Raw genomic sequence first — 25,483 nt, 5'->3', positions numbered from 1 at the left:
TGCACACAATGTGACCAGCTGTAGCATGCTCCCTGACTACATACAATGTGACCAGCTGCAACATGCCCCTGATTACATACAATGTGACCAGATGCAACATGCCCCTGACTACATACAATGTGACCAGATGCAACATGCCCCTGACTGCACACAATGTGACCAGCTGCAACATGCCCCTGACTGCACACAATGTGACCAGATGCAACATGCCCCTGACTGCACACAATGTGACCAGATGCAACATGCCCCTGACTGCACACAATGTGACCAGCTGTAGCATGCTCCCTGACTACATACAATGTGACCAGCTGCAACATGCCCCTGATTACATACAATGTGACCAGATGCAACATGCCCCTGACTACATACAATGTGACCAGATGCAACATGCCCCTGACTGCACACAATGTGACCAGCTGCAACATGCCCCTGACTGCACACAATGTGACCAGATGCAACATGCCCCTGACTGCACACAATGTGACCAGATGCAACATGCCCCTGACTGCACACAATGTGACCAGATGCAACATGCCCCTGACTGCACACAATGTGACCAGATGCAACATGTCCCTGACTGCATACAATGTGACCAGCTGTAGCATGCTCCCTGACTGCATACAATGTGACCAGCTGTAGCATGCTCCCTGACTGCACACAATGTGACCAGATGCAACATGTCCCTGACTACACACAATGTGACCAGATGCAACATGTCCCTGACTGCATACAATGTGACCAGATGCAACATGCCCCTGACTACATACAATGTGACCAGCTGCAACATGCCCCTGACTGCACACAATGTGACCAGATGCAACATGCCCCTGACTACATACAATGTGACCAGATGCAACATGCCCCTGACTACATACAATGTGACCAGCTGTAGCATGCACCCTGACTACATACAATGTGACCAGATGCAATATGCCCCTGACTACATACAATGTGACCAGCTGTAGCATGCACCCTGACTGCATACAATGTGACCAGATGCAACATGCCCCTGACTACATACAATGTGACCAGCTATAACATGCACCCTGACTGCACACAATGTGACCAGATGCAACATGCCCCTGACTACATACAATGTGACCAGCTATAACATGCCCCTGACTACATACAATGTGACCAGCTATAACATGCCCCTGACTACATACAATGTGACCAGCTATAACATGCCCCTGACTACATACAATGTGACCAGCTGTAGCATGCACCCTGACTACATACAATGTGACCAGCTATAACATGCCCCTGACTACATACAATGTGACCAGCTGTAGCATGCACCCTGACTGCATACAATGTGACCAGCTGTAGCATGCACCCTGACTACATACAATGAGACCAGATGTAACATGCTCCCTGACTGCATACAATGTAACCAGCTGAAACATGCTCTTGACTATATACAACATGCTCAGCTGCCACATGCTTTCCCCACCACGAAGAACTGTGCTCCTCAAGCCACTGGCAAGCTTGAATTATTCCTTCTTAAACTGATTTTTCTCTTTTTTCATTTTCTCTTTTCCTTTCTCGAGTTGCTTTGCTCTCAGGGCACTGGGACTGAGTTAGACTGTGGATATGGGCATGATGAGCTCACAAGGCAATGTTAGACACATGGTCTCATGTTCATCGTTATTGTGACATGTATTAAAATGAAGATGGCAGATTTGTCCTTTCAGGAGTATTATATCAATTGACATGAAGTCAGCTGAGGAATTGCACAGATGGTATAAAGTTAGACCGATAATCATAACCGTGCAGTGCACGTCAGGAAAAGCTGGGAGAAGCCTAGGTAAATGACGCTGGACATAGAGTAAGTTCTTGGGGACGGGGTAGAAATGGTCATCACTGCGGGGGTCTACTAGGTCTGGTGGGGAAGAGTGGCCACATGAGCGGTAGAATCTGGTTCCTAAAGACCACACGGTGACTGGGAATTTTGTCCTTTTCCTTTGGGAGCTGAGTTGGGCTGAGGTCACTTGAGAGGAAGCTGGCTGAGGAGTGGGAGTCAGCAGGGAGCTCCAAAACACAAAACACCAGGAAAACAAACAAACAAAACCATTAAAAATGGGCCGTGAAACCAGAGATCTCCAAGGATGAACTATAGTGGCTGAGAAATATTTTAAGAAGTGTTCAACATCCATAGCCACCAGGAAAATGCAAACTAAAACTGCTTTGAGATTTCATCTTACCCCAGTCAGAATAAGTGACATTGAAAAAAAATGGAGACAAATGCTAGCATGTATGTGGGGGAGGGGAGGGGAAGACTTCTTTACTGCTGATGGGAGTGCAAACTGGTCCAACCACTACTGACAGCAGTGTGGGGGTTCCTCAGAAAGTTAGAAATAAGCTTACCACATGATCCAGTCACACTACTAGAAACAGAACCTATATATATGGGATGCAGTGGAATGACTTACGGCGAATCCCACAATGGCTGCCTATGAGTGAAGATCCAAGGATCCAGTAGTTGTTCGGTCCTGGAGGCTGGACGTCTCAGCTGGTCTTCAGTGTTCACTGGGATCCTGAAGAAGCAGGCTCTAATGCCAGTGGAGCAATGGACTTGAGAGGATGAGAACGAGCAGGCAAAGACTGAGCGAACTCCCTTCTTCTATGCTCTTTATATAGACTGTCAGCACAGTGGTCCCGATGAAAGATGAGTCTTCCCACGTCAAAGATCAAAGATCTGGATTAGAAGTTGGTCTTCCCATCTCAAAGATCCAGAGTAGAGGTGCATTTTTCCACTTTAAATGTTTAAGGAAGAAATCCCTCAGGGGTGTGCCCAGTCATTTAAGTTTTTGTTAATTAATTAGTCAAGTTGACAAGCAAGAATAGCCATCACAAATCCACTCCTGTCAACGCGACACAATCGTATCTCCATATGTCAGGCTGCCTTTGTTGGGATTACTGTCGCTGTGATGAAGCACCACGACCAAAGCAAAGCAGTTCTGCAAGGAAAGGGTTTATTTGGCTTACACTTCCATATCACTATTCATCATCAAGGAAAACCAGGACAGGATCCAAACAGGTCAGGAATCTGGGAGCAGAAGCCGATGTGGAGGTCATGGAGGGGTGCTGCTTAGCGGCTTGCTCAATGTGGCTTGCTCAGTCTGTTTTCTTATAGAATTCAGGACCACCAGCTCAAGGGTGGCACCATCCGCAATGAGCTGAGGCTTCCCCTATCAATCACTAATTAAGAAAATGCCCTACAGCCCTAACTTATGGAGGCATTTTCTCAACTGAGGTTCCCTCCTTTTAGATAATTTTAGCTTGTATCAAGTTGACTAAAACTACTCAGCACAGATACTTAATTTCCAAATGAAAATAACAATCAGTTCTTAATTACACCCAAATATGATATAACTATTCCATATACAATTACAAATGCATTGTATATTTCACCAGGTCATAAGCATTCCAAATACAATTTAACTTTCCTTTGTACACAACCACATTATAAATTTAGAATAGGTGTCAATGTCTCTTGAGAGACATTCTCTTTGTAACTCAAACTTAAATATGATAACCAATTGATATCCTCACAATTGACGTTACATCACATGATAAAGAAATTGAGAAAAGAAAACACAAATGCATTCTTTTTTATTGATTTTTATTGAACTCTACATTTTTCTCTGCTCCCCTCCCTACCTCTCCCCGCCCTGCTTATTCCCTCCCCTCTTCAGCTCTCTCCCAAGGTCCCCATGCTCCCAATTTAGTGAGGAGATCTTGTTTTTTTCTACTTCCCATGTAGATTAGATCTATGTAAGTCTCTCTTAGTGTCCTCATTGTTGTCTAAGTTCTCTGGAATTGTGGTTTGTAGGCTGGTTTTCTTTGCTTTATGTTTAAAAACTGCCTATGAGTAAGTACATGTGATAATTATCTTTCTGTGTCTGGGTTACCTCACTCAAAATAATTTTTTCTAGCTCCATCCATTTTCCTGCAAAATTCAAGATGTCATTATTTTTTTCTGCTGTGTAGTACTCCATTGTGTAAATGTACCACATTTTCCTTATCCATTCTTAGGTTGAGGGGCATTTAGGTTGTTTCCAGGTTCTGTCTATTACAGACAGTGCTGCTATGAACATAGTTGAACACATGTCCTTATGGCATGATTGAGCATCCTTTGGCTATATACCCAAAAGTGGTATTACTGGGTCTTGGGGAAGGTTGTTTCCAAATTTTCTGAGAAATTGCCACACTGACATCCAAAGAGGTTGTACCAGCTTACATTCCTACCAACAATGCAGGAGTGTTCCCTTTCCCCCACAACCTCTCCAGCATTAGTTGTCATCAGTGTTTTTGATCTTGGCCATTCTTACAGTTGTAAGATGGAATCTCAGAGTTGTTTTGATTTACATTTCGCTGATGACTAAGGATGTTGAACATTTCCTTAAGTGTCTTTCAGCCATTTTAAATTTCTCTGTTGAGAGTTCTCTGTTTAGGTCTGTACTCCATTTTTTTTATTGGATTATGTGATCTTTTGGTGTTCAATTTCTTGAGTTCTTTGTATATTTTGGAGATCAGACCTCTGTCTGATGTGGGGTTAGTGAAGATCTTTTCCCATTGTGTCGTTTTGTCTTGTTGAGCATGTCCTTTGCTTTACAGAAGCTTTTCAGTTTCAGGAGGTCCCATTTATTAATTGTTTCTCTCAGTGTCTGTGCTGCTGGGGTTATATTTAGGAAATGGTTCCCTGTGCCAATGCGTTCAAGTGTATTTCCCATTTTCTCTTCTATAAGGTTCAGTATGGCCAGCTTTATGTTGAGGTCTTTGATTCATTTGGAATTGAGTTTTGTGCATGGTGATAGATACGGATCTATTTTCATTCTTCTACATGTTGATATCCAGTTATGCTAGCACCACTTGTTAAATGTGCTTTCTTTTTTCCATTTGATATTTTTTTGCTTCTTTGTAAAAAATCAGGTGTTCGAAGATGTGTGGATTGATATCCAGGTCTTCTATTTAGTTCCATTTGTCCTCTTGTCTGTTCTTATGCCAGTACCAGGCTGTTTTCAGTACTGTAGTTCTGTAGTAAAATTTGAAGTCAGGGATTGTGATGTCTCCAGAAGTTCTTTTATTGTACAGGATTGTTTTGGCTATCCTGGGTTTTTTGCTTTTCCATATGAAGTTGAGTACCATTCTTTCGAGGTCTGTGAAGAATTTTGCTGGGATTTTGATGGGCATTGCGTTGAATCTGTAGATTGCTTTTGGTAAGATTGCTATTTTTACCATGTTAATTCTGCCTACCCAAGAGCATGGGAGATCTTTTCGCTTTCTGTTGTCTTCTTCAATTTCTTTCTTCAAAGATTTAAAGTTCTTGTCATACAAGTCTTCAACTTGTTTGGTTAGAGTTGCTCCGAGATATTTTATGCTACACAAATGTATTCTTAACAAAATCCAACAGCAACACTCATGTCAATTATAATCCTCTTTTCTGCAACTAGTTACGTGGCCTTGGCTGACATCTATAGCTCCCCTCCCCTCCTACCCATTCTGTATTTCCTCCATCCTCAGCAAGTACTTCAGCAGGTCTTGGCTCTTTTCCTGGAAGAGTGACTTTACCTTCATTCCCAAATGGTCTGGATTAGGCTGTTGTAGTTTCTCACCGACTTTAATCACAGGGCATTGAAACACCAAGAGATGCCCTAAAGGCTCTCCTGCATTCAAGACATAATTCTTCTTACCTCCATTATGGAGAGGCAACTCAAGTTCTTTCTTAGTAATCTGGATCAATCATCCCTTCTAACTCTCTTATTACTTTCTTAGTCTGTTGGCTTAAAGGCATTAGAAGCCCACAGTGACCAGGAGGAAGTGTGAACTTCTAGCTCAATGGAATGTTTGCTGTGTCTCCTGGCAGGAGCACTCCCCTCTCTAGAGAGGCCAGCAGAACTGAAGGTCATGGGAACAGGAAAAAAAACATTTCTTAGAAGGTCACTAGGGGTAAGAGTGAGTGTAACTTTTTCCTTCCTTACCCTTGACTCCTGGACCCATGGATCCTGGTTATGGGAGAAACTGTACCATAATCAGATGTTGATTCAAAGCATATACCACCTTCTGGAAAGCCCTGGCCCTAACTTCCAGACTGCAGCCTCATAATAGGGCAGCACCTGTATTTTCAAAAGGCTATTCCATCTGTCTGTCTGGGGAGCGGCTTCAGAATGGTAGGGAACATGGTAAGACCAGTGGATTCTATGACCATGGACCTCACCATCACACTTCTCTGCCTGCCGAATGAATTCCTTGGTCAGAAGCAATACTGTGTGGAATATCATAATGGTCAAGAAGACATTCTGTGAGTCCATGTATGGTGGTTTTGGCAGAAGCATTTGTGCAGGACAGGCAAATTTATAGCTAGAATACATATCTACCCCTGTAACTGTCAGAACATGGTCCAAAGAATGACCCTTGATGAAGAGTGGGTTGGAGAACTGGGATACAGGCTCCAGGAAAATAGGCAGAGGGCTTTTTACCTCAGGTGCATTTTGTCCCCTGGATTGATCTTAGATGTGATTTTGAGCCTCCTGTGACATGGTCTAGATTCGATTACTAGGGCATGTTTATTCCCGTTGCATGTCAGAACATGGCTATAGAACCCAATCTGGTTAGTGTACCCCAAATCTGGACACCTTGCATTAGTGCTTTCCCAGATATAATCAACAGTACATGCTTAAACTGGTCTGTCCCGAGGGAGTTCTGGGAAAGGGCTCTGTTAATATTTAGTGTGTGCTTACTGACCTCTATTTACATGTTTTCTGATCACGCTTTCTGAACTCAAACAACCTTCCTTGGGTCATTGCTTTCTTTGTTACATTTGTGTATAAAGAACACTGAAACTGAAGTAAGCCTGTCTACAGCATTAGACTGTAGTCCGCCCCATTCTTTCAGGTCCTCAGATCCCAAGTCCAGCAGACAACATCTGCCAGGACTGCAAAAGTTGACAGAAAAGACAAAGTGTTGTCCTTTCCATGGAGGAAGTGGTCCAAGGTAGCAAACCTGTCACCAGGTCACAGGTTGGTCACCCTGGGGAATCATGCCATATCTGGGGCTCAGTGTTGGTCTATGCTTTTGGAGACCTGGCATTCAGTAGCAGTTTTAGCCAGATCAGCTTTGGAAGTCCATATTGTTAAGTCCATGCATAACCCTGTCTCTGCTACTGTGGGTCTATGGGGGAATGACAGGAGTAGCTGGGCAAAGAGGCTGACTTCCACAAGATGGGTGATCCTATCTACTTGATGATCCTATCCAAAGATGTGTTGCTGTGATTGGTGTAATAAAAAGCTGAACGGCCAATAGGTAGGCAGGACTTCCAACCAGAGAGGGAACTCTGGGAAGAAGAAAGGTGGCATTGCTAGCCAGATATGGAGGAAGCAGACCGTGTAGTACAGCGATGAGTTAACAAGCCTCATGGAAGAGCATAGATTTACAAATATGGGTTAAGCCAGGCAGTGGTAGCACACGCCTTTAAACCCAGCATTCAGGAGGCAGAGGCAGGCGGATCCCTGTGAGTTCAAAGACAGCCTGGTTTGCAGAGTGAATTCCAGGACAGGCTCCAAAGCTACACAGAGAAACTCTGTCCTGAAAAATCCATACATAAACACATATGTATGGGTTAATTTAAGTTTTAAGCACTAGTCAGGAATGAACCTAAGCTAAGGCTGAGGTTTCATAAGTAATAATAAGTCTCTACATTGATACTTGTGAGTTGGCATTCCAAAGAAAATTCCAACTAGAAATGGCACCGAACATCCGGCATGTAAATCCTCATAGGCCCTGAAAAAGTGGACTCTGGGGTAGGCTCAGCATACAGAGCACAGCTCTTTTAAGAGGCCCTGCTGTGCAGCTGGGCACTTGAGCAGCCAGCACTGGGCACAAACTCGTGCTGTGGGCAGACACAACAAATTCCCAGAGCTGGAGCGGTAAATGTGGCTCTGAGGAGATACCCTATGGCATGAAGCTTGGCTGTCATGGAAACTGAAGGGAGAGGAGCCAGCTGCCAGTGCCATTCCTTGGCAGTAGAGTTTACTAGAGTTTCACATTGCTCTCCTGCAGTCAGAGACACTGCAAACACATGGCTGCAGATGCTTAAAATGTCAGATCCAGACACAGGGAACCTCAACAAAGGTCCACTATGCTTTAAAAGGTGTTTAGGTTATGAAGAAAGAAGAGAAAATGGGTATGGACAGTCACAGAAAAAACAGATTAAAAATAAAAGAGTAAGTCTTTAAAGAGAAAGGAAAAGTAATAGAAAAAATAAGTCACATGGCAAGAACAAGCAGGCAAAGACAAAGCGCTTTGCCCACGGAGTCTATAATTGGTGAACCTAAAGAAGCTAAATAAGAAGGTGAACCCAAGGAAAAACATATAGTTATCCTCTTGGCTATGGGAAGTAGACAAAATTGCCGGGGAGAAAATTGGGATCTTGGGGGTGGGGTGGGAGGGGGGTAAGGGGAGATGGGGAGAGAAAAGTGAGAAGGGGAGGATGGGGGGAACTTGGGGAAACAGGATGATTGGGATAAAGGAAGGTTGGATAGGGGAGCACAGAAGCACAATTCTTAGTTAAGGGAGCCACCTTAGGGTTGGCAAGAGACTTGAACCTAGAGTGGCTCCCAGGAGCCAAGGCGATGTACCCAGTTAGTTCCTTGGGCAGATGAGGATAGGGAACCTGAAATGACCCTATCCTATAGCAATACTGACAAATATCTTGCATATCACCATAGAACCTTTATCTGGTGATGGATGGAGATAGAGACAGAGACCCACACTGGAGCACTGGACTGAGCTCCCAAGGTCCCAATGAGGAGCGGAAGGAGGGAGAAGATGAGCAAGGAAGTCAGAACCACGAGGGGTGCACCCACCCACTGAGACAGTGGGGCTGATCTATTGGGAGCTCACCAAGGCCAGCTGGACTGTGACTGAAAAAGCATGGGTTAAAACTGGACTCTCTGAATGTGGCGAACAATGAGGGCTGATGAGAAGCCAAGGACAATGGCACGGGGTTTTGATCCTACTTCATGTTTTGGCTTTGTGGGAGCCTAGCCAGTTTGGATGTTCACCTTCCTAGACATGGACGGAGGGAGGAGGACCTTGGACTTTCCACAGGGCAGGGAACCCTGACTGCTCTTTGGACTGGAGAGGGAGGGGGAGAAAAATGGGGGGAGGGGGAGAAGGGTGGGAGGAGAGGGAGGGAAATGGGAGGCTGGGAGGAGGTGGAAACTTTTTTTTCCTTTTCTCAAAAAAAAAAGAAAAGAAAAGAAAATGGTTAAGAAAAAATTAAATTACAAAATTTGCAGGTAAATGGGTGGGGCTTGAAGCAATCATTCTGGGTGAGGTAACCCAGACCCAAAGAGATAAATGTCACATTTTCTCCCATTTCTTGTCCGATTTTAAATCTTCAGATCTGTGTATTTTATTGGAAAAATCTCCAGAGGTTAAAAAACTAGTAAGGAGTTAAAGTGGGGAGGCTTGCACTGTAGGGGAGATAGAATGCAATGGTTTGTAGGGAACAGGAAGGGGAGCTAGAATGCAATGGTATAGGAGGGGGGACAGGAAGGGGAGCTAGAATGCAATGGTATAAAGGGGGACAGGAAGGGGAAATAGAATGCAATGGTGTAGAGGGGGACAGGAAGGGGAGATAGAATGCAATGGTATGCGGAGACAGGAAGGGGAGATAGAATGCAATGGTACAAAGGGGGGACAGGAAGGGGACATAGAATGCAATGGTGTAGAGGGGGACAGGAAGGGGAGATAGAATGCAATGGTATGTGGAGACAGGAAGGGGAGATAGAATGCAATGGTACAAAGGGGGGACAGGAAGGGGACATAGAATGCAATGGTGTAGAGGGGGACAGGAAGGGGAGATAGAATGCAATGGTATGCGGAGACAGGAAGGGGACATAGAATGCAATGGTGTAGAGGGGGACAGGAAGGGGACATAGAATGCAATGGTGTAGAGGGGGACAGGAAGGGGAGATAGAATGCAATGGTATGGGGGGACAGGAAGGGGATCTAGAATGCAATGGTGTAGAGGGGGACAGGAAGGGGACATAGAATGCAATGGTATGGGGGGACCGGAAGGGTTAAATTGAGTAGGAACTATGAGGGTGAGGGGGTGAAAAGAGGGTAAGAGCCAGAAGTTGTAGACAAGCAGACTTTTCCAGATGCAACGGGGCAGCTGCACATCTGAACACACAGTCATTGGGACAGCATGCTCAAGGTCTGGGCAAGATCCAGGCTGATTCATCATGGAGAAGGGGTGGAGGGGTCTGGGAGAGGTGGGGTAATCCTACCCCTAGCTGAGAGCTACTGGGAACTGACAGCTGCTGGGAGGAGAGTGGCATTTCTTTAAGGGCGTTGCCACCCTGTAGGTTGATAGTGCTACAGCGGATGGCCCACACCCACGAGTATATGAACATCACAAGTTGGACCTGATAGGCTTAAAGAATGAGGACATAATGTCGGGTGGGTAGGGAAAGTGGGATGGGTCTAGGAGGAGTCTAAAGAGGGACTTGAACATGATCAAAATGCATTCTATGAAATTCTCAGATAATTAAACAATAAAAATAAATTAATTAAGCCAATAGTGGTACATTCCTGTAATCCCGGTAATCATAAGACTTATACAGGAGGTTCAAGGCTTTAAAGCCAGGCCAGATTTACCGCAAGTGTGGTAGTTTGAATGTAATTGGTCCCCATAATCTCATAGAGGGTGGCGCTATTAGGAGGTGTGGCTTTGTTAGAGTGGGTATGGCCTTGTTGGAGGAAGTGTGAAGGAGTGGGATTTGAGGTTTCCTATGCTCAGGATACCACCCAGTATCTCGATTGACTTTCTGTTGTCTGCAAGAGGTAGGACTCTCAGCTATTTCTCCAGCACCATGTCTGCCTGCATGCAGCCACGTCCCACCATGATGATAATGGACTGAACCTCTGAACTGTAAGCCACCCCAACTAAAGTGAGTGTTGCTGTGGTTGCTCACCTGAGCTGGTGAGAGCTCACTGACTCTGGATTGATGGGGGGAACTTGCCTAGTACTAAACTGAATACGGGTGACAGTTGTGTGACTCGGGCAGATTGTGGGGCAGGCAGTGGGACCAGGATTTATCCCTAGTTCTTGAACTGGCACTTTGGAACCCATTCTTTTTGGAGGGATACCTTGCTTAGCTTAGATTTAGGAGGGAGGGCCTCGGTCCTGCCTCAAAGTGATGTGTCTGACTTTGTTGATTCCACTTGGGAAACCTTACCTCTCTGAGGAATGGATGAGGGTCTAGGGTCGGGGGGAGCAGGAGGAAAGGAGGGAGTAGGAACTGGGATAGGTATGTAAAATGAGAAAAAATTGTTTTTAAAAATAAATTTAATTAAAAAAAAAGAATTGCTGTTATCAAGGTATCATTTCAGAACAATAAAAGCCCTAACTAAGACAGCAAGGCAAACAAACAAACAGAAAACAAATTTCTTTAACAAATATGGCATTCTACATTGCTTTAAGATTTTATTTTCTAAAATGATGTCTATACTTCTAATATACACAAAGACTCAACACCTAAATTAAACCACCCTGAATTACTCATGACAGTGAAGCAATGGCCGGTTGACTTTGAATTCTAGCTCCGGGAAATACCAGCTGTGTGGATGTCAGCTCATGCCTGGGCCTACCAGTGCCATCTCTAAAGTAGGATACTATTAGTATCTGCCCACAGGAGGGCAGGCATGGAAGCACTGTCAGCTGCCAGGGCGTGGCAACTGGCCCAACCTGGGTGTGGCTGGCCCAACCTGGGTGTGGCATGCTCCTGGCAGCATGTCTGCTCTTTCTACCTCGCCTGCATCCTTTGCCCAGAGGGTGCACTCTTTCTCTTTACCTGTGTCCGTGTTTCCTCAATCCCAGCTCACCGGAGACTTCCCTCCCTGCCCCACCTTTCTTGGGCGTGTGCATCACCTGCACATATAAATGCATGTTTTTCTACATTTGTGGAGACATACGCCTGTGTGGAGGAGCATTATGAACTCTTGTGAGGCTATGCATGCACACGTTGTGGGGCAGGGGTTGCACACGCATGTAGAAGCCTGAGTTTAATGTCAGAACCGTCCTCCATTGTTCTCCCACCTTACCCACTGCGGCAGGATCCCACAGTCAATCCCCAGGGCTGGCTGATGTTTTGTTTCTCTACTCAGCTTTCTCCAGGGATCTCCCATCTCTGCCTTCCAGGGCTGGACCACCACACTCCATGAGCATTTACATGAGTTTCTGGAGATCTGAATTCTGCTCCTCATACTTGTACAGTAAGGTCTTTAACTGCTAGGTCATCTCCCCAGCTCCACCAGAGTGAGCTTATGCAAATTTCCGTGTACCCTAAATCCCCCAGAACTGTCACTCACTGTGTGCTTTGTGGCACTTATCACAGTCTTGTCCTTATTGCTTTTGCTCCACAATAAATAATAGCTGCCTCTCCACTAGACTAAACTTTGTAAGCAGTGTTATGGGTTGAGTTTATTTGTTGAAATCCTAACTCCTAAAACCTTAGAAAGTGACTACAGGGTCTTGGTTGTTTTCTTGCTTCCTTACTCCCTTGCTTTGTGTTATTGAGGGTTGAATCCAGAGCTGTACATGTGTTAGGCAAATGTCCAACCACTGACTATATCTCCAACCTTTCTTTTTACTGACCTAGTTTGAGACATTAAATCACCCAGGCTGGCTTTGAATTCACTCTCTCACCCAGGCAACCCCTGCAGCTTGCAACCCCCACCCCCTTACTCAGAGTCAGTCTTTAAAGAAGTAATCAAGTTAAAGTAGGTTCTGAGCATCCAAATGCCCTAATGTGGTAGACGGGATGTGTGTCTTTAAAAGAAGAGGAGGCTGAGATGCAAGTATGTGTGCACCTTTTGCATGTATGGGAGGAGAGCGTTAGAGGCATAGGGCAAACACAACACTTGCAATGTGAGGAGAAGCCTCAGGTGGAGCCAACTTACTAATACTTTGATATTAGAGTTGCCCCTGGAACTGAGGAAACAAATCTTTGCTTTGAAGCCACCCCATCCTGGGACTTGCCTAGAGCAGCCTTGGCAAACTCATATAGGTTGACTCTGCTTATTATCATGTTCACAGGCTCCAACACTGAGTCAGTGCTCAATAAATACATACTAGCCAGTGGGGAGAAATGCTGGGATTTGGAAAGAGGTCCCAGGTGTTGCTTTGAGTTTCCACCAGTTTCTTCCTTTTGTGGTTAGTCTCAGTCATCTGAAGCCATGCCTTCTAGATTCCAGAGCCTAGAACTTGGCTTCTTGCCACTGTGCCCTGGGATATTTACTGTTCTAGGATAGGCATTGATTTGTGAACAGAAAGCTAGATATGAGGCATGGGAGGCTAGAAAATTGTTTCTTTTGGAGGCTACTTATATGTGTATAGTGTAGTATGTGTGTGTGTGTGTGCGCGCGCGCACTGCTCATGGGTGTGCACATGCGTGTGTGGGACAGCAGTCAATGTTTTACAGTCTTCCGCTCTTGTTCTCCACCTTACCGTTTTGAGATGAGACCTCTCATTGAACATATAGCTCACTGGTTGGCCAGGCTGACTGGCCAGCAAGCTCTGGGAATCCTCCTGTCTTCCTGTTGCCCCAAGACTGAGGTTATAGATGAGTATAGCCACAGCTGACTTTTACATGGCTGTCAGGAATCTGAAAATAGGCCGTTCATGCTTACACAACAGCTTTATGATCAGCGCTGTCTCCCAGGCCCAGGAGAGAAGATTGTTTCTCTAAAATAACTTGTTCATTGGAATAGTTGTTTCTCATTCTTAAGAAAACTTGGGAGAGTGCTATGGAACAATCCTCTTGTACACTGTAAAGATTTGTCATTCAAATTGGTTTAATAAAATGCAGACTGGCCAGTAGTCAGACAAGAAGTATAGGCAAGTGAACAAACTAAGAATGATGGGAAGGAGAAGGGTGGAGTGAGGAGTCACCAGCCAGATGTAGAGGGAGCAAGAAATGAACGTGCCATGCAGATAAAGGTACTGCCACATGGCAGAGCATAAATAAGGAATATGGGTTAACTTAAATGTAAGAGCTAGGTAGTAATAAGCCTGAGCTATTGACTGATCCTTTATAATTAATGTAAGCCTCTGTGTGGTAATTTGGGAAGTGACTGCCATGTATTTGGGAACAAATAGTCAGACAAGAAACTTCCATTTACAGAAGAGGGCAAATGTCTAAGGGAAAGGACCAGTGATGTCTCCGGTGTGCTTCCTTACAGCTGCTTCCCAGTGGCAGTTTTCCTTTTAAACTATAGCATGATTTTTAGGACACAAATTATGCATAAGTAATAGAATAGTTAAATTAATTGGACAAACTAGTGTTAATTAGTTTATTTTTCAATTGTGTGCATGTGCTTTCAGTTATAAACAATGCTTCACTGAATATTTTTGTATACCACATGTTTTCTGCATTTTGAATTGTTTTTTTTTATAGTGAGTCCCAAAGGTATGATTACTAAATGGAAGAGTATTGTCAAAGTGTGATGGCCCAGATGCCATTATCAAATGGCTTAATCCAAAGGGTCAAGTTTTACATTCCCACTGGCATAATGAGACCACAGACACCCTAAGGTTTTGTGGTGATCTATCTGTCCCAGGAACAGCAGAATTCTCTTAGTAAAACCAATGGGCAGATGGTGAGGATGTCTCCAGTCAGGGAAACCATGGGACACTGGTTGGATGGGGCAGTGACTGTGAGATCTGAACCAGGGATGCTCTCACCTTTACCAACATCACCCTACAGTGCCCATCCAGAGCTGACCATCTTTGATGCCTATTCTTTGAAGGGATGGGGCTCCAAGGAGGGGCAGGCCAATCCCACTTCCGTCTTCTTTCAGAACCATCAGAGCATCCTGTCATCTTCCTTGGGTTGCACCTCATCTCCCCCACTCTTGGTTTCTCAGTTTACTCCTTAAGATCTTTCCAGAAACAGTCTTTGGCAGTTCTGAAATGAAAGCCACCTAGTAACCAAACAAACAGATATAATTATGCTTACAAACCGTCACTTCTCAGAATGACCCTTTTCTTATGTTGTTACGTTTACTGCTTCATAGGAAAGTTGAAACTGCTAGAGCTTAGAGCACATGTCCCTCACCTCTCATCAGACCCTTTGGTTCATCCACAGAGCAGTTCTTAGAGCAAGAACATAATGTATTTTCAGAAATATCTACTGAAGAAAGACAAAGCCAAAGCAGCAACTGTGGTGTGCATACCTCTGGTGCAGAGCCTTGCCCTATATAGGAGAGCAGTCCAGGGAGCAGGCACCCACCTGATTCCTCCTCGGCTTATGTTCTAGGGCCTTGGTGCTTACCTTCCTGGGGTACTTGTATGGAGCAGTCACCTTCTTCACATGCTCCTGGAGCTCCCGAGTAAGTGCTTCCAGGTCATGAGATGTATAGGCTGGAGAAAGGACTATGAATGCCTTCACCACCTGCAGGGAGGGAACCCCAGAACCCAGCCCTCAGGAATGATGCTTTTCTCTTCAGGCTAGCCTTGTGCACATGTGGCTGCTTATACTAGCCTACCATGGGGGTCCTGCTAGTTCTTGCTGGTTCTACTGGTTTGTTGAGCACAGTCAGTGATATGAATAACATCCATTGTCCCTACTGTCTGCCTGTTACAAATTAACAACTAAAGAATCATTGGCTTTAGTGAACTCATTTTGGAACCTCATTTCCCATGCCACTCCCCATACTTGAAATGACCCCATTAGGAGCCAGCATGGAGTCCCCTAAGATGCAACCCTCCTGGAGGAAGTAGCTTCACCACAACAATGGTCATTTGCTTCCAAGTTTTCCTGCAGGAGGACAGAGTGGGACTGGGTTGCCCAGGCAGAGAAAAACACAGCCCTGTTGTGGGACTGCTGGGTCTTTGGAGAGCACCTGCATGTGCATTTCCCATCAGCCAACAGGAAGCTACACTGTTTCTGTTTCTATCATTACAGGGAACATTCTGCTCCTTGGCATTGTCTGCCCCGGGTTTCTCCTACAGTTTGCCTCTACATAGTTCCTGGGCTTATGAGATGGCTCCTAGGGTAAATGCATTTGATGCTGAGCCTGATGGACTGAGCTCGTTCCACGGACCCCGCATGGTTTGTTTGTCCTCTGACCTCTACACATGTGCTGTGATACATATGTGCATTCATTCACACAACACACAGTAAATAAATTTTAAAATACCTTCAAAGCTGTCTCCTAAAAATGTCAGAAAATGTACCCATAAAGTCTTACCAATATGACTGCCTCAACATGAACTGAACAAGGATGAAACTGATATAAATGCCAAAGTGGACAGGGGGAAAACCCACAGGTGTCAACCCTATACAAAGAACCACAGGCAACCAGGGAATGCTGAGAATGGGAGGGGGAGTCTTCCATAGGAAAGACTACTGGTACTGTCCAATACCAAATGATCAGCCCTGGAAACATATAGACAAGTCGCATTATACAGACTGAACCGGTTATATTTCGGAATATAAATGTACATACATATATACATGTAATAACAATTAGTGAAAAAAGAGGTCACAAATTTGAGAGAGGCCTAGAAGTGTTTGGAGGTGATGGAGGAAGGTCATTGGTTAATTAAATAAAGAAACTGCTTGCCCTGATAGGTTAGAACATAGGTGGGTGGAGTAAACAGAACAGAATGCTGGGAGGAAGAGGAAGTGAGCTCAGAGACGCCATGCTCCCCTCTCCCGGGCAGACGCGATAGCTCTGCTCTCTGAAGCAGACGATGGAGCAAGCCACCAGGTTAGACATGCTGAATCTTTCCTGGCAAGACCGGTGCTACGCAGTTTATTAGAGATGGGTTGATCGGGATATCAGAATTAGCCAGTAAGGGCTAGAGCTAATGGGCCAAGCAGTGTTTAAAAGAATACAGTGTCTGTGTAATTATTTCAGGGCATAAGGTAGCAGGCGGCCGGGGTGCTGGGGACGCAGCCCTGCCGCTCCTATTACTACATGGAGGAAAGAAAGGAAAGGGAGAAAAGTTGTAATTATATTATAGTCTCAAAAATAAAGTGGTTTCTGATATCAGTGGAAGAGCTTAAAAGGCCCCTGGTTGCAGGTCTCTCCAACAATAAACTGTACCAACTCCTTTTTGTGAAGGGGTGTTTGTCCTTGCACACGTCCCAGAAGTGTAAGCTCACTATCATTTTGTGTTCAGACAAGGCTGGCCTTTCGGAAGAGCTGTCTCTGGTCATGAGTACTGTGACGCTGTACTATTGAGCATCTGGTATGTGCACACCATGTTCCAAGCGCTCTCCATGGAATAACGTGAGGGTGTCTGCTTATCAACACTCTAGTTAGTCCACAATGTTCAGAACCGCGTGTTCCTTGCCAGGTGCGATTTTTCCAGCACATTCATGAGAGTCACACTTCTCTCTTTCTATTGCAAACTCAAATTTTAGGGAGGAATCACTCTGCAAACGGCTTCAGGCCAAAGCAGGTGAGCTGGACCCCTCTCCAGTCAATATGATCCAGCAAATCTAACTTGAAGTCTAAAAGTAGGTATTTTAAACCAGAACTTGAATTCGACAACCATGAGTCATCTGGGGGCCAGACTTTGAGAACTGCTGGCCCTAATGCTTCCGAGAACACACACTTGCTATCACTCCGACTTTCCAGAGTAACTGGTTTGCACTAGCATCATGTGGCAACCACAGCTCCTGTTTGAATCTGAACTGTCTGCCACACATGGTTTGAATGCTCGTTCCTCAGCTCCTGGCCCTATTTTGTGAGATTCTGAAAACTTTGGGAGGTGTGGCCTAGCTAGTGGAAGTGAGTCACCAGAAGTGGGTCTTTGAAGGTTATGTTGGGTCCTTGGTTCCTGCCCGGATGTCTACTCCCTGGCCTGCTATGATCTGAAGAACTTCTACAATACACTTGCACTCCACCCCTATCAAACTATGAACTTCCTTTCTCTGCTTTTCCTTTCCCACCATGAAGGACCAAACCCCCTATCATTGTGAACCCAGATAAATCTTCCCCCTTTGGGTTGTTCCTGTCGGGTACTGTGGACACAGCAGTGCCTAGGAGCTACTCTTTCCCTTCTCTTAGAACCCACAGAAAGGGGGTTTGCCTTTGTGCCGTGAAAGCCCATTAAATTTGTCTCATCCTTCTAGTATATCAAGGCCACGTAGAAACATTCTGTCATCCCTCAAGTTGTCCATTCCTTCCAGCTACAGTCCTCATCAACCGTGTCCAGTGAGCTTGTAAAGTCTTTATCTGAAACAGATGGACCTTTTTGCCCTACTGGAGAGGATTATTGGCAGTCTGTCTTCCCTTCCACCGAGATCTCCTGCCCAATCATCAGGCTCATATGGATTGTCTGATGTCCTAGTGAAACTACACTTTGTATTTTCCCATCTTGTCTTCATAGAGTATATTTATTATTTAAAGGTGGGTTAATCAGAAGGAGTGAGTGACTGAGGATGGGGCTTCAGCTTTGTGGTTCTAGGGGTGGGGCTGAGATTGAAGGAGGGACCTGGCAATCCTGCTTGTTTCTTTGGGTGCTACTAACTAGGAGACACTGCAATTATGTTCTTCCTAGAGCACTTACCTCACCCCGAATGGGGTCTGGGCTGCTGACCACAGCACACTCAAGGACAGCTGGATGCTCAGCAAGGGCACTCTCTACCTCAACAGGCCCAATCCGGTAGCTGGAAGAGAAAAGAAACTTCCAAATGGCTTTCCTTCCCCTATAGAACCTCAAGGAGAGGAAAGAGCAACCTGCTCGACCTTGAAGAGTTGATCACATCGTCATTTCTCCCTAAGAACCAAAGGTAGCCATCCTCGTCCATGTGGGCTCGGTCCCCAGTAATGTAAAAGTCTCCTTTCTCTGATGAGGCTGTCTTCTCAGGATTTTCCTAGAAGACAAGGGAAGACCATGATAGATCATTTGGGCCTGGGGATCCGACCTTGGGGGCCAACAACCCTTCAATGGGTGATCTATTGATTCTCAAGGCTCATTCCCTATAGGGCAGGAGGCTCGAGTGCTGCAGATTTGTGACTTCCTCTCTTTTAATTGAATGAAAGCTTCCAGGTGGATAGCGAGCAAATGCCCACTAGCATCCTTAGAAGAATTGAACTCAAGGAAGATACACACACACGTGAGGCAACCGGTCTGAATAAGTGAATATGCTGAGGGTAGAAGACAGGAAGTAAAGGGTTGGCTTGAAACCCCACTGGCAGGAGGCAAGGGCAAAGAAGTCAAGCTATGATTCTAAAAATTGCATGTGTGTGTGCGTGTGTGTGTGCGCGCACACACGCACACTTTGGGGTGTGTGAATGTGAACACAGTATCATGGCACATGTGTTGGAGTCTGAGGACAGCTTTGGGTGTCAATCATTTCCTTCTACTTTTAGACAGGTCCTTTATTGTTTATTTGCACTGCATGCACCAGTTAGCTGGTCCGTGAGCTTCCAGGGATTCTCCTGGCTCCATCTCCTCTTCGGAGCTGGGATTTCAGATGCTCATGCTACTTTGTACTGTTTTTGGTAGGTTCTGAGGATTCAAACTCAGGTTCTGACACTTGCATGGTACATGCTTTATTAGCAAAGCTACTTCTCCAGCCCAATTCCAAAAAAAAAAAAAATTAAAGTTACTATTTGTTAATAGAAAGAAAAATGCTAATTCATGCAAAAATATGGGCTACTGGAAAATAAATTATCCTAAGTTTAAGATACATAAAAATGGATCTCTTATGACTCCATGTATAGGTTTTAGAAAGGAAACAAGATGACTATATAGTTGTTGTATACAGTATATAGTAAATATTTAGTATATGTAATGCTATCTAGTAACAAAAATTCACCAATTGCCTGAGGTCTGGGGTAAAGAAGGTTGAATATAAAGGAACTCACAGAACACTTAGAGGTGATGACAATGTTCCTGTCTTAACTGCAGTGGTGACCACATATATACACATAGTTGCCAGAAATCACTGGCCTGGATACATTTTTTAGCAAGTAAATTTTATTTCCACTCAAAAATACATTTTGAGGAAGAGGTAAGTTATTAATGAATATCTAAGAATATAGCTTAGCAGAAGTGTATAAGGTAGAGACACAGAAGTCTTATCAATTTATAGAGCGCTAGAGGATAGAGAAACGAATGGAAAGATAGAAAGAGTGAGGAGGGGCTGCTGAAATAGACTGGTGGGTAGATCTGTGTGCCACAAAGTTCAGTCTAAAAACCCACATGGCAAAAGGAGAGAACTGACTTTCCCCAAGTTGTTCTTTGACCACCACACATATGCCCTGGCATCATGCACACACACACACACACTATAAGAAATTAGAAAAAATGGGTAGAGTGTCAGTTTTCTCTGGGTTGATTTACAGACAATGCAAAATCCAATTAAATTGTTAACCAATGTTTTTGTGGATCTTGACGAGTTGATTCTAAAATGCACATTCATTCAGATTAGTATATGAATGGCATGGTGTCTCTGTGACAAGTGGTTCTCAATTCTTGACTGTCCTTTTGAATTACCCAGTGGGCTGACCCTTATCATTCAAAAATTTAGTTAATTTGGTGTAAGTGGTAAGTAGGCATCACATAGTTGAAGCTTCTTGGGTGTTTCTGATGCACATCCAGGTTTGAGAGTTTTATAAAAAAGAGGCTGAAGAGACTCTAGCCAAAGCATATCTAGAGGAGAGAGAATTACTGTCTTAGTTTGGAATCTTGGGCTGAAATCCAGGATACAAATCCAGTCAACAAACCAGAAAGAAACATCCTGAAAAGTTGGCACTCATACAAACTTGCAATTGGCTCTTTGATAAAAAGCCTTCACTTCCTTGAACCTAATCTTCCCTATCCTTTTTTATCATAAGGAAGTTGTCTTGGGTTTCTACTCTCAGCACACTCTTGCTAAAGCCTCTGACCTTGTATATTAGTCATGTGACACTGACTAATATACAAGGAAGCCATTCCACTTTTGGAGCTTCTTTATCAACAACAGCACTCCTGGTCAATAACAATAGTAACCAACTTCATGCAGTTACTGCAAGGGTTAAACTAAAGATACTCACAAAGTGTGCTTCTCAGGGGTGTGCATTCAATAACTGCTGTGATTTCTCACAGCTGGTCCCCACCTCTTACCAGATAGCAGTTGAAGAAACAGAAGGGTCTGGTGGGTTTGATGCGGACAGCAATATTCCCCTCTTTCCCTGGAGGCAGGACATTGCCCTCTTCATCCACAATCTGATAGAGAGATCATTCCATGGCCTCAGAGCCTCATTTACGCAGCCAGGGTACCCACCAACCTGTACTCCCAAGCACATGGATAACTCCATGCACAGCGGGCAGAGGCTACCTACCTGCACATCGTAAGGTGGGCTTGCTTTCCCCATAGATCCAGATTTGATTGCTGAGCCTCTTGAATTGCTACAGATTAAGACCTGGAAAGAAAGCCATGTCCACGAGGGGGCGCCTCATCCTCTTGTTTTCTGCTCCATGCTTGCTCTCCCTGCTAGCTCCTCCTTTCTTCTGCCCTCTTTCTTGCCCTCCCTCTCATACTCTTCTCTCCTTTCCCCTTAATTTTTCTTTATCATCTTTTCATAGCCAACAGATCTTCATGGGGTTCTCTAATTAATGTTCATGGATGGAGAACTTGATTGTATCATTAAACTCAAAGGTTCACCCCCACATCCTGTTACGATAGCTGCAGATTTTACTGCTTAACTAAAAATACATGGTAGGCTATTCTGGGGTGACAGACAATTTCCTCGAGTGACTGTGAGTATTGATCCTCATCGTCAACTGGATTGAATCTAGAATCATCTAGAAGTCAGTGTGTCTGAGAAGAGAAGACCAATCTGAACATGAGAGTCATGGTGGAACCTCTTCTGCCATGAGCTCTCACTGTCATAATGTTCTCCCAGCTCATGGGACCTAGGGACCATGACTGGACCCTCTCAAATTATGAGCCAGAGTAAGTCTCCCCTCTCTGTTTCTGCAAGATATCTTGTCACAGCTACACAAAAGTAATTATGGTATCAGAAAAACTGCTTTGCAGGCTGATGTATATGTGAAATTAATTACCCAAGACCACCTTTTAAAAGGAAGAATGGGTAATGGCATTTCATTGCCATTGTCCCCTAGAGCCCATGCAGTGTTGGGCAGGTGTCAGGGAGAGGTGAGTCCCTGCTGCAGGTGAGTGATCCTCTATGATGGGCAGAGGGCTCAGGTGAGGTGACCTGGGACACCAACTCACTGTTTCCGATTGTCCATAGCCTTCATGGAGCTCCAGGCCTGTCTGGCTCTTCCACTTATCCCTCACGTCAGGGTTGAGGGCCTCTCCACCCGTCACACAGTGCTTCAGGCTTTGAAACTTGTACCTTTCTCAAGTAGGAAGACAAGGCCGTCTACGTTATGAACAAGTTCTACCTACTCCGTAGTACTGCTAGAGGTTCAGAGTCCCACAGACACTAGAGGACAAACTCCCTTCTGTTCCACAGCAGTTCCCTGAGGTTCAACCTCTCTCTGCAGATATGGTTTTCAGAAGCAAGTAATTAAAGCAAACCTATACTATCTGAATGAATTCGGGATAAAATTGTATTCATGTGATGGGTTTGGGTGTAACAGTAGATTTTTCAAATTAATTTACCTATAAATAAACTGATTGATAAGAAATCAAGGCAATGATCCAAATCAAAGTAATAAATCAATAAAAATTTAAGAGATTAAAAAGAGCCTTCTAAGAATCCCCCAGTTTTGAATATTGGATCTAAAATTTCCAGAGCTATTAAATAAATAGCAAATGAATCTCTCAGTTCAAAAATTATCTAAGTAAAAATACATTTTCAATCATTTTTCTCCTCCCAGGTGGAGTCCATTGATTCAATTGAATTACTTTGTATTGCCAGGCAGTATCTTATTGGCCTTGAAGAATTACCCAAAGACTGCTTCTAGCCAGAATTACAATGTGGAGATATTCACATGAAATGAATAAATGGAATGGATTCTTATATTTAGAAGAATACACTCAAAATCATGTAAGTACTCCCTTCTTTTGGATATCTTATGGCCAGGGAGTGTGATTAAGGAAGATGAGAGCGTGTGAAGGGTATGTCTTGGAAAAGAATAGAAAAGGGAGACAGTGGTTAGGATCAGTAAGTTACTGATCGAGGAGGGGATTCACTCAGTACCCCAGCAAATCCCTCTGCCCAACTAGTGGACAGTGCCTTGGATTTGTCAGAATAAGTGTCATTCACAGAGTGTTGTCCCCAAACACAGATACTCAGGAATGGTTGGCTTGCACTCATTTGGGGGTAGGAGATGTAGTGTATACTATGGTTGAGCTTGTTAGTCCAAGCAAATGAAAGCTCCTTAGCTATAGATGGTCAGTGGAAATCTAATAATTTCTGTGACATAAGTCACAGATACAATGGATACAATGCTAAGGGTATGGTATATGGTGGTGATAAAGTTTACCTCAAATGTTGAATATTTGGATTGCCTTAAATCCTTTCCATTTTCTCTGGGTACAAATTCTGAGGGGCAACAAAATTGTCTTTAAAGGCTTTATGTAAGGTATGGGGGAGTGTTTTACGTGAAAGACAGCAGATAGTGGCAAAGAGACACATGAAGGCACAGAAAGAGGCAGAGGTGACTCAAGAGAGCCATGGGAAGACAAATAGAGGAACGCGGTAAGCAAGAGTTGGGTTGAAAAGGTGAATTTGCATATAGGTCCTAGTGTGAGAACCCCAGAATTGGCAAGCAGAAGGTGTACCTTGTCAGATCTTCTTGTACAATCAGTCGAAAAAGGGTTGGAACACAGCAAAGGGTGGTTATTGGGAACTTGCAGAGAGTCTAAACAAAACAAGAGTTTTAGACAGTCTTCTTAGAGACACTCAGGTGTGATGAGATGGGTGAATTAGATATTTATAGTCTCACGGACAAAGCAGAGAAGTAGAAAACTAAGCATGGGATCTGTCAAAATGACCTCCGTGATCTCTACCTGCAGGTATCCAGTGCACAACTGATAAAAATTACAATCCAGAAGTGAAACAGCTTACTCAGGCTCATCTGAGATGATTGCATTCCTAGAGGAGAGCTTTGTAAAAATTATTATTGAAGATCGTGGGAGATGGCTCCATCAGTAAAGTGCTTGCAGAGCAAGCATAAGAGCCTGAGTTTGCTCCCCAGAACCCAGTCCATGAGAGAAAGAGTCAAGTGTGGCATTTCTGTATGTTTATAAACTTAGCACTGGGCGGCAGAGACAGGTGGATCCCCAAGACTCTCTGGCCAGCACTCTAGCCCAATAAAAAAAGCTCCAGCCTAAAGAGACCTTGTCTCAGAAAACAGGGCGGGTGCCACCTGATCAATGCCATTTGAAGATGGCCACTGGCTTTTACACATAAATGTACATATATTCCTCCACATGTTCCTTTACCTGCATCCATGTGAACACACAGAATCATAAATTCTCCTTGAAGACATATGTCAGGCATTTAGCTCCTTCGTTCATTTTTAAGGTGGTTTTACCCTGTGACACTATCCATCTCCAGAATTATTTCATCTTTCCACACCGGGTCTGTGTACCCATTATGTGATGAACTCCCATTACCTTCTTCCCAGACTCATGGTAACCACCATTCTCCTCTGTCTTCACGAACATGACTATTCTAGGTGCCTATCATAAACGGAGTCATGTAGTAAATGTCCTTTGAGGCCTGCCTTCTTTCGCTTAGCATGAGGTCCTCCAGAATCAATCATATTGCAGACTGCCAGAATTGGCTTCCCTTTGAAAGCTAACTAACATGTGTATGTGTGTGTGTGCTTGCACGCGCACATGGATATGTGTGCTGTATTTGGATTACACATTCAGTTTCTGATGAATGTTTGGGTTGCTCATGCCTTTTCTTTGCTGTGAGTAGCAATAATACTGCAGTTAGTATGGGTGTGAATTGGTGAAATCTTGACAGCAACTTCACAAACTGCTTTTCTTCAAGACCACCTGGTCAGTATAGCTGCTCCCAGGTTCCCAACCGTGGGAAATTGTGAGATAATAAATGCTTATGTTAAGGCTGCTAATTTTCATTTATAGCATTAGATCATAAATAGAGTGCTTTGGCTGGGGACAGTGAAGAGAAAAACTGCACACATGGCTGACAATTCCCACCTGAACAATGATGGGGAGTCGGCAAGAGCTAATGCATTAGGACCCCAGGGTCTTCTCATTGTCAGGCAGCTGTATGCGCTTTCTTCTGGAGGTAGAAAGTGGGGTTCATGAAGTCAGGAGACTAGGATGAGTCCGATCATGGCCAATGGCGAAGCCCGTATTTCTAGTCAATATAACCTAGCTTGTCTCAAAGACATGGGTATGGGGAGACAGGCACATTGATGTCTCAAAACTTGCCACTTAGAGAAGAGGGTAGAACAAAGGTACGCAGTGTCTTTACTGGGGTGGCCAGTCCCCCTCCCCCATGAGAAGACTTCAGA

General features: G+C 44.4%; 1 protein-coding gene across 1 annotated transcript in view; it reads right to left on the bottom strand.

The window, feature by feature from the left end:
• Positions 1-14,350: 14,350 nt before the first annotated feature.
• Acsm5 (acyl-CoA synthetase medium chain family member 5) overlaps positions 14,351-25,483 on the bottom strand; it is a 32,943-nt gene continuing 21,810 nt past the window's right edge. The window contains exons 8-15 of the mRNA XM_075972034.1: positions 23,772-23,851; positions 22,254-22,377; positions 21,358-21,438; positions 21,140-21,241; positions 18,775-18,902; positions 18,596-18,695; positions 15,345-15,464; positions 14,351-14,994 (exon numbers count right to left, since the gene is read on the bottom strand). Coding sequence (XP_075828149.1) covers positions 14,911-14,994; positions 15,345-15,464; positions 18,596-18,695; positions 18,775-18,902; positions 21,140-21,241; positions 21,358-21,438; positions 22,254-22,377; positions 23,772-23,851 — 819 coding nt within the window. The 3' untranslated portion in view covers positions 14,351-14,910. The remainder of the gene's footprint in view (positions 14,995-15,344; positions 15,465-18,595; positions 18,696-18,774; positions 18,903-21,139; positions 21,242-21,357; positions 21,439-22,253; positions 22,378-23,771; positions 23,852-25,483) is intronic.

Source organism: Microtus pennsylvanicus, chromosome 5 (genome assembly GCF_037038515.1).
Source record: "Microtus pennsylvanicus isolate mMicPen1 chromosome 5, mMicPen1.hap1, whole genome shotgun sequence".
NCBI lineage: Eukaryota > Metazoa > Chordata > Mammalia > Rodentia > Cricetidae > Microtus > Microtus pennsylvanicus.
Note: the sequence above shows the minus strand (reverse complement) of the source record. Positions and strands in the feature narration are given on the sequence as shown.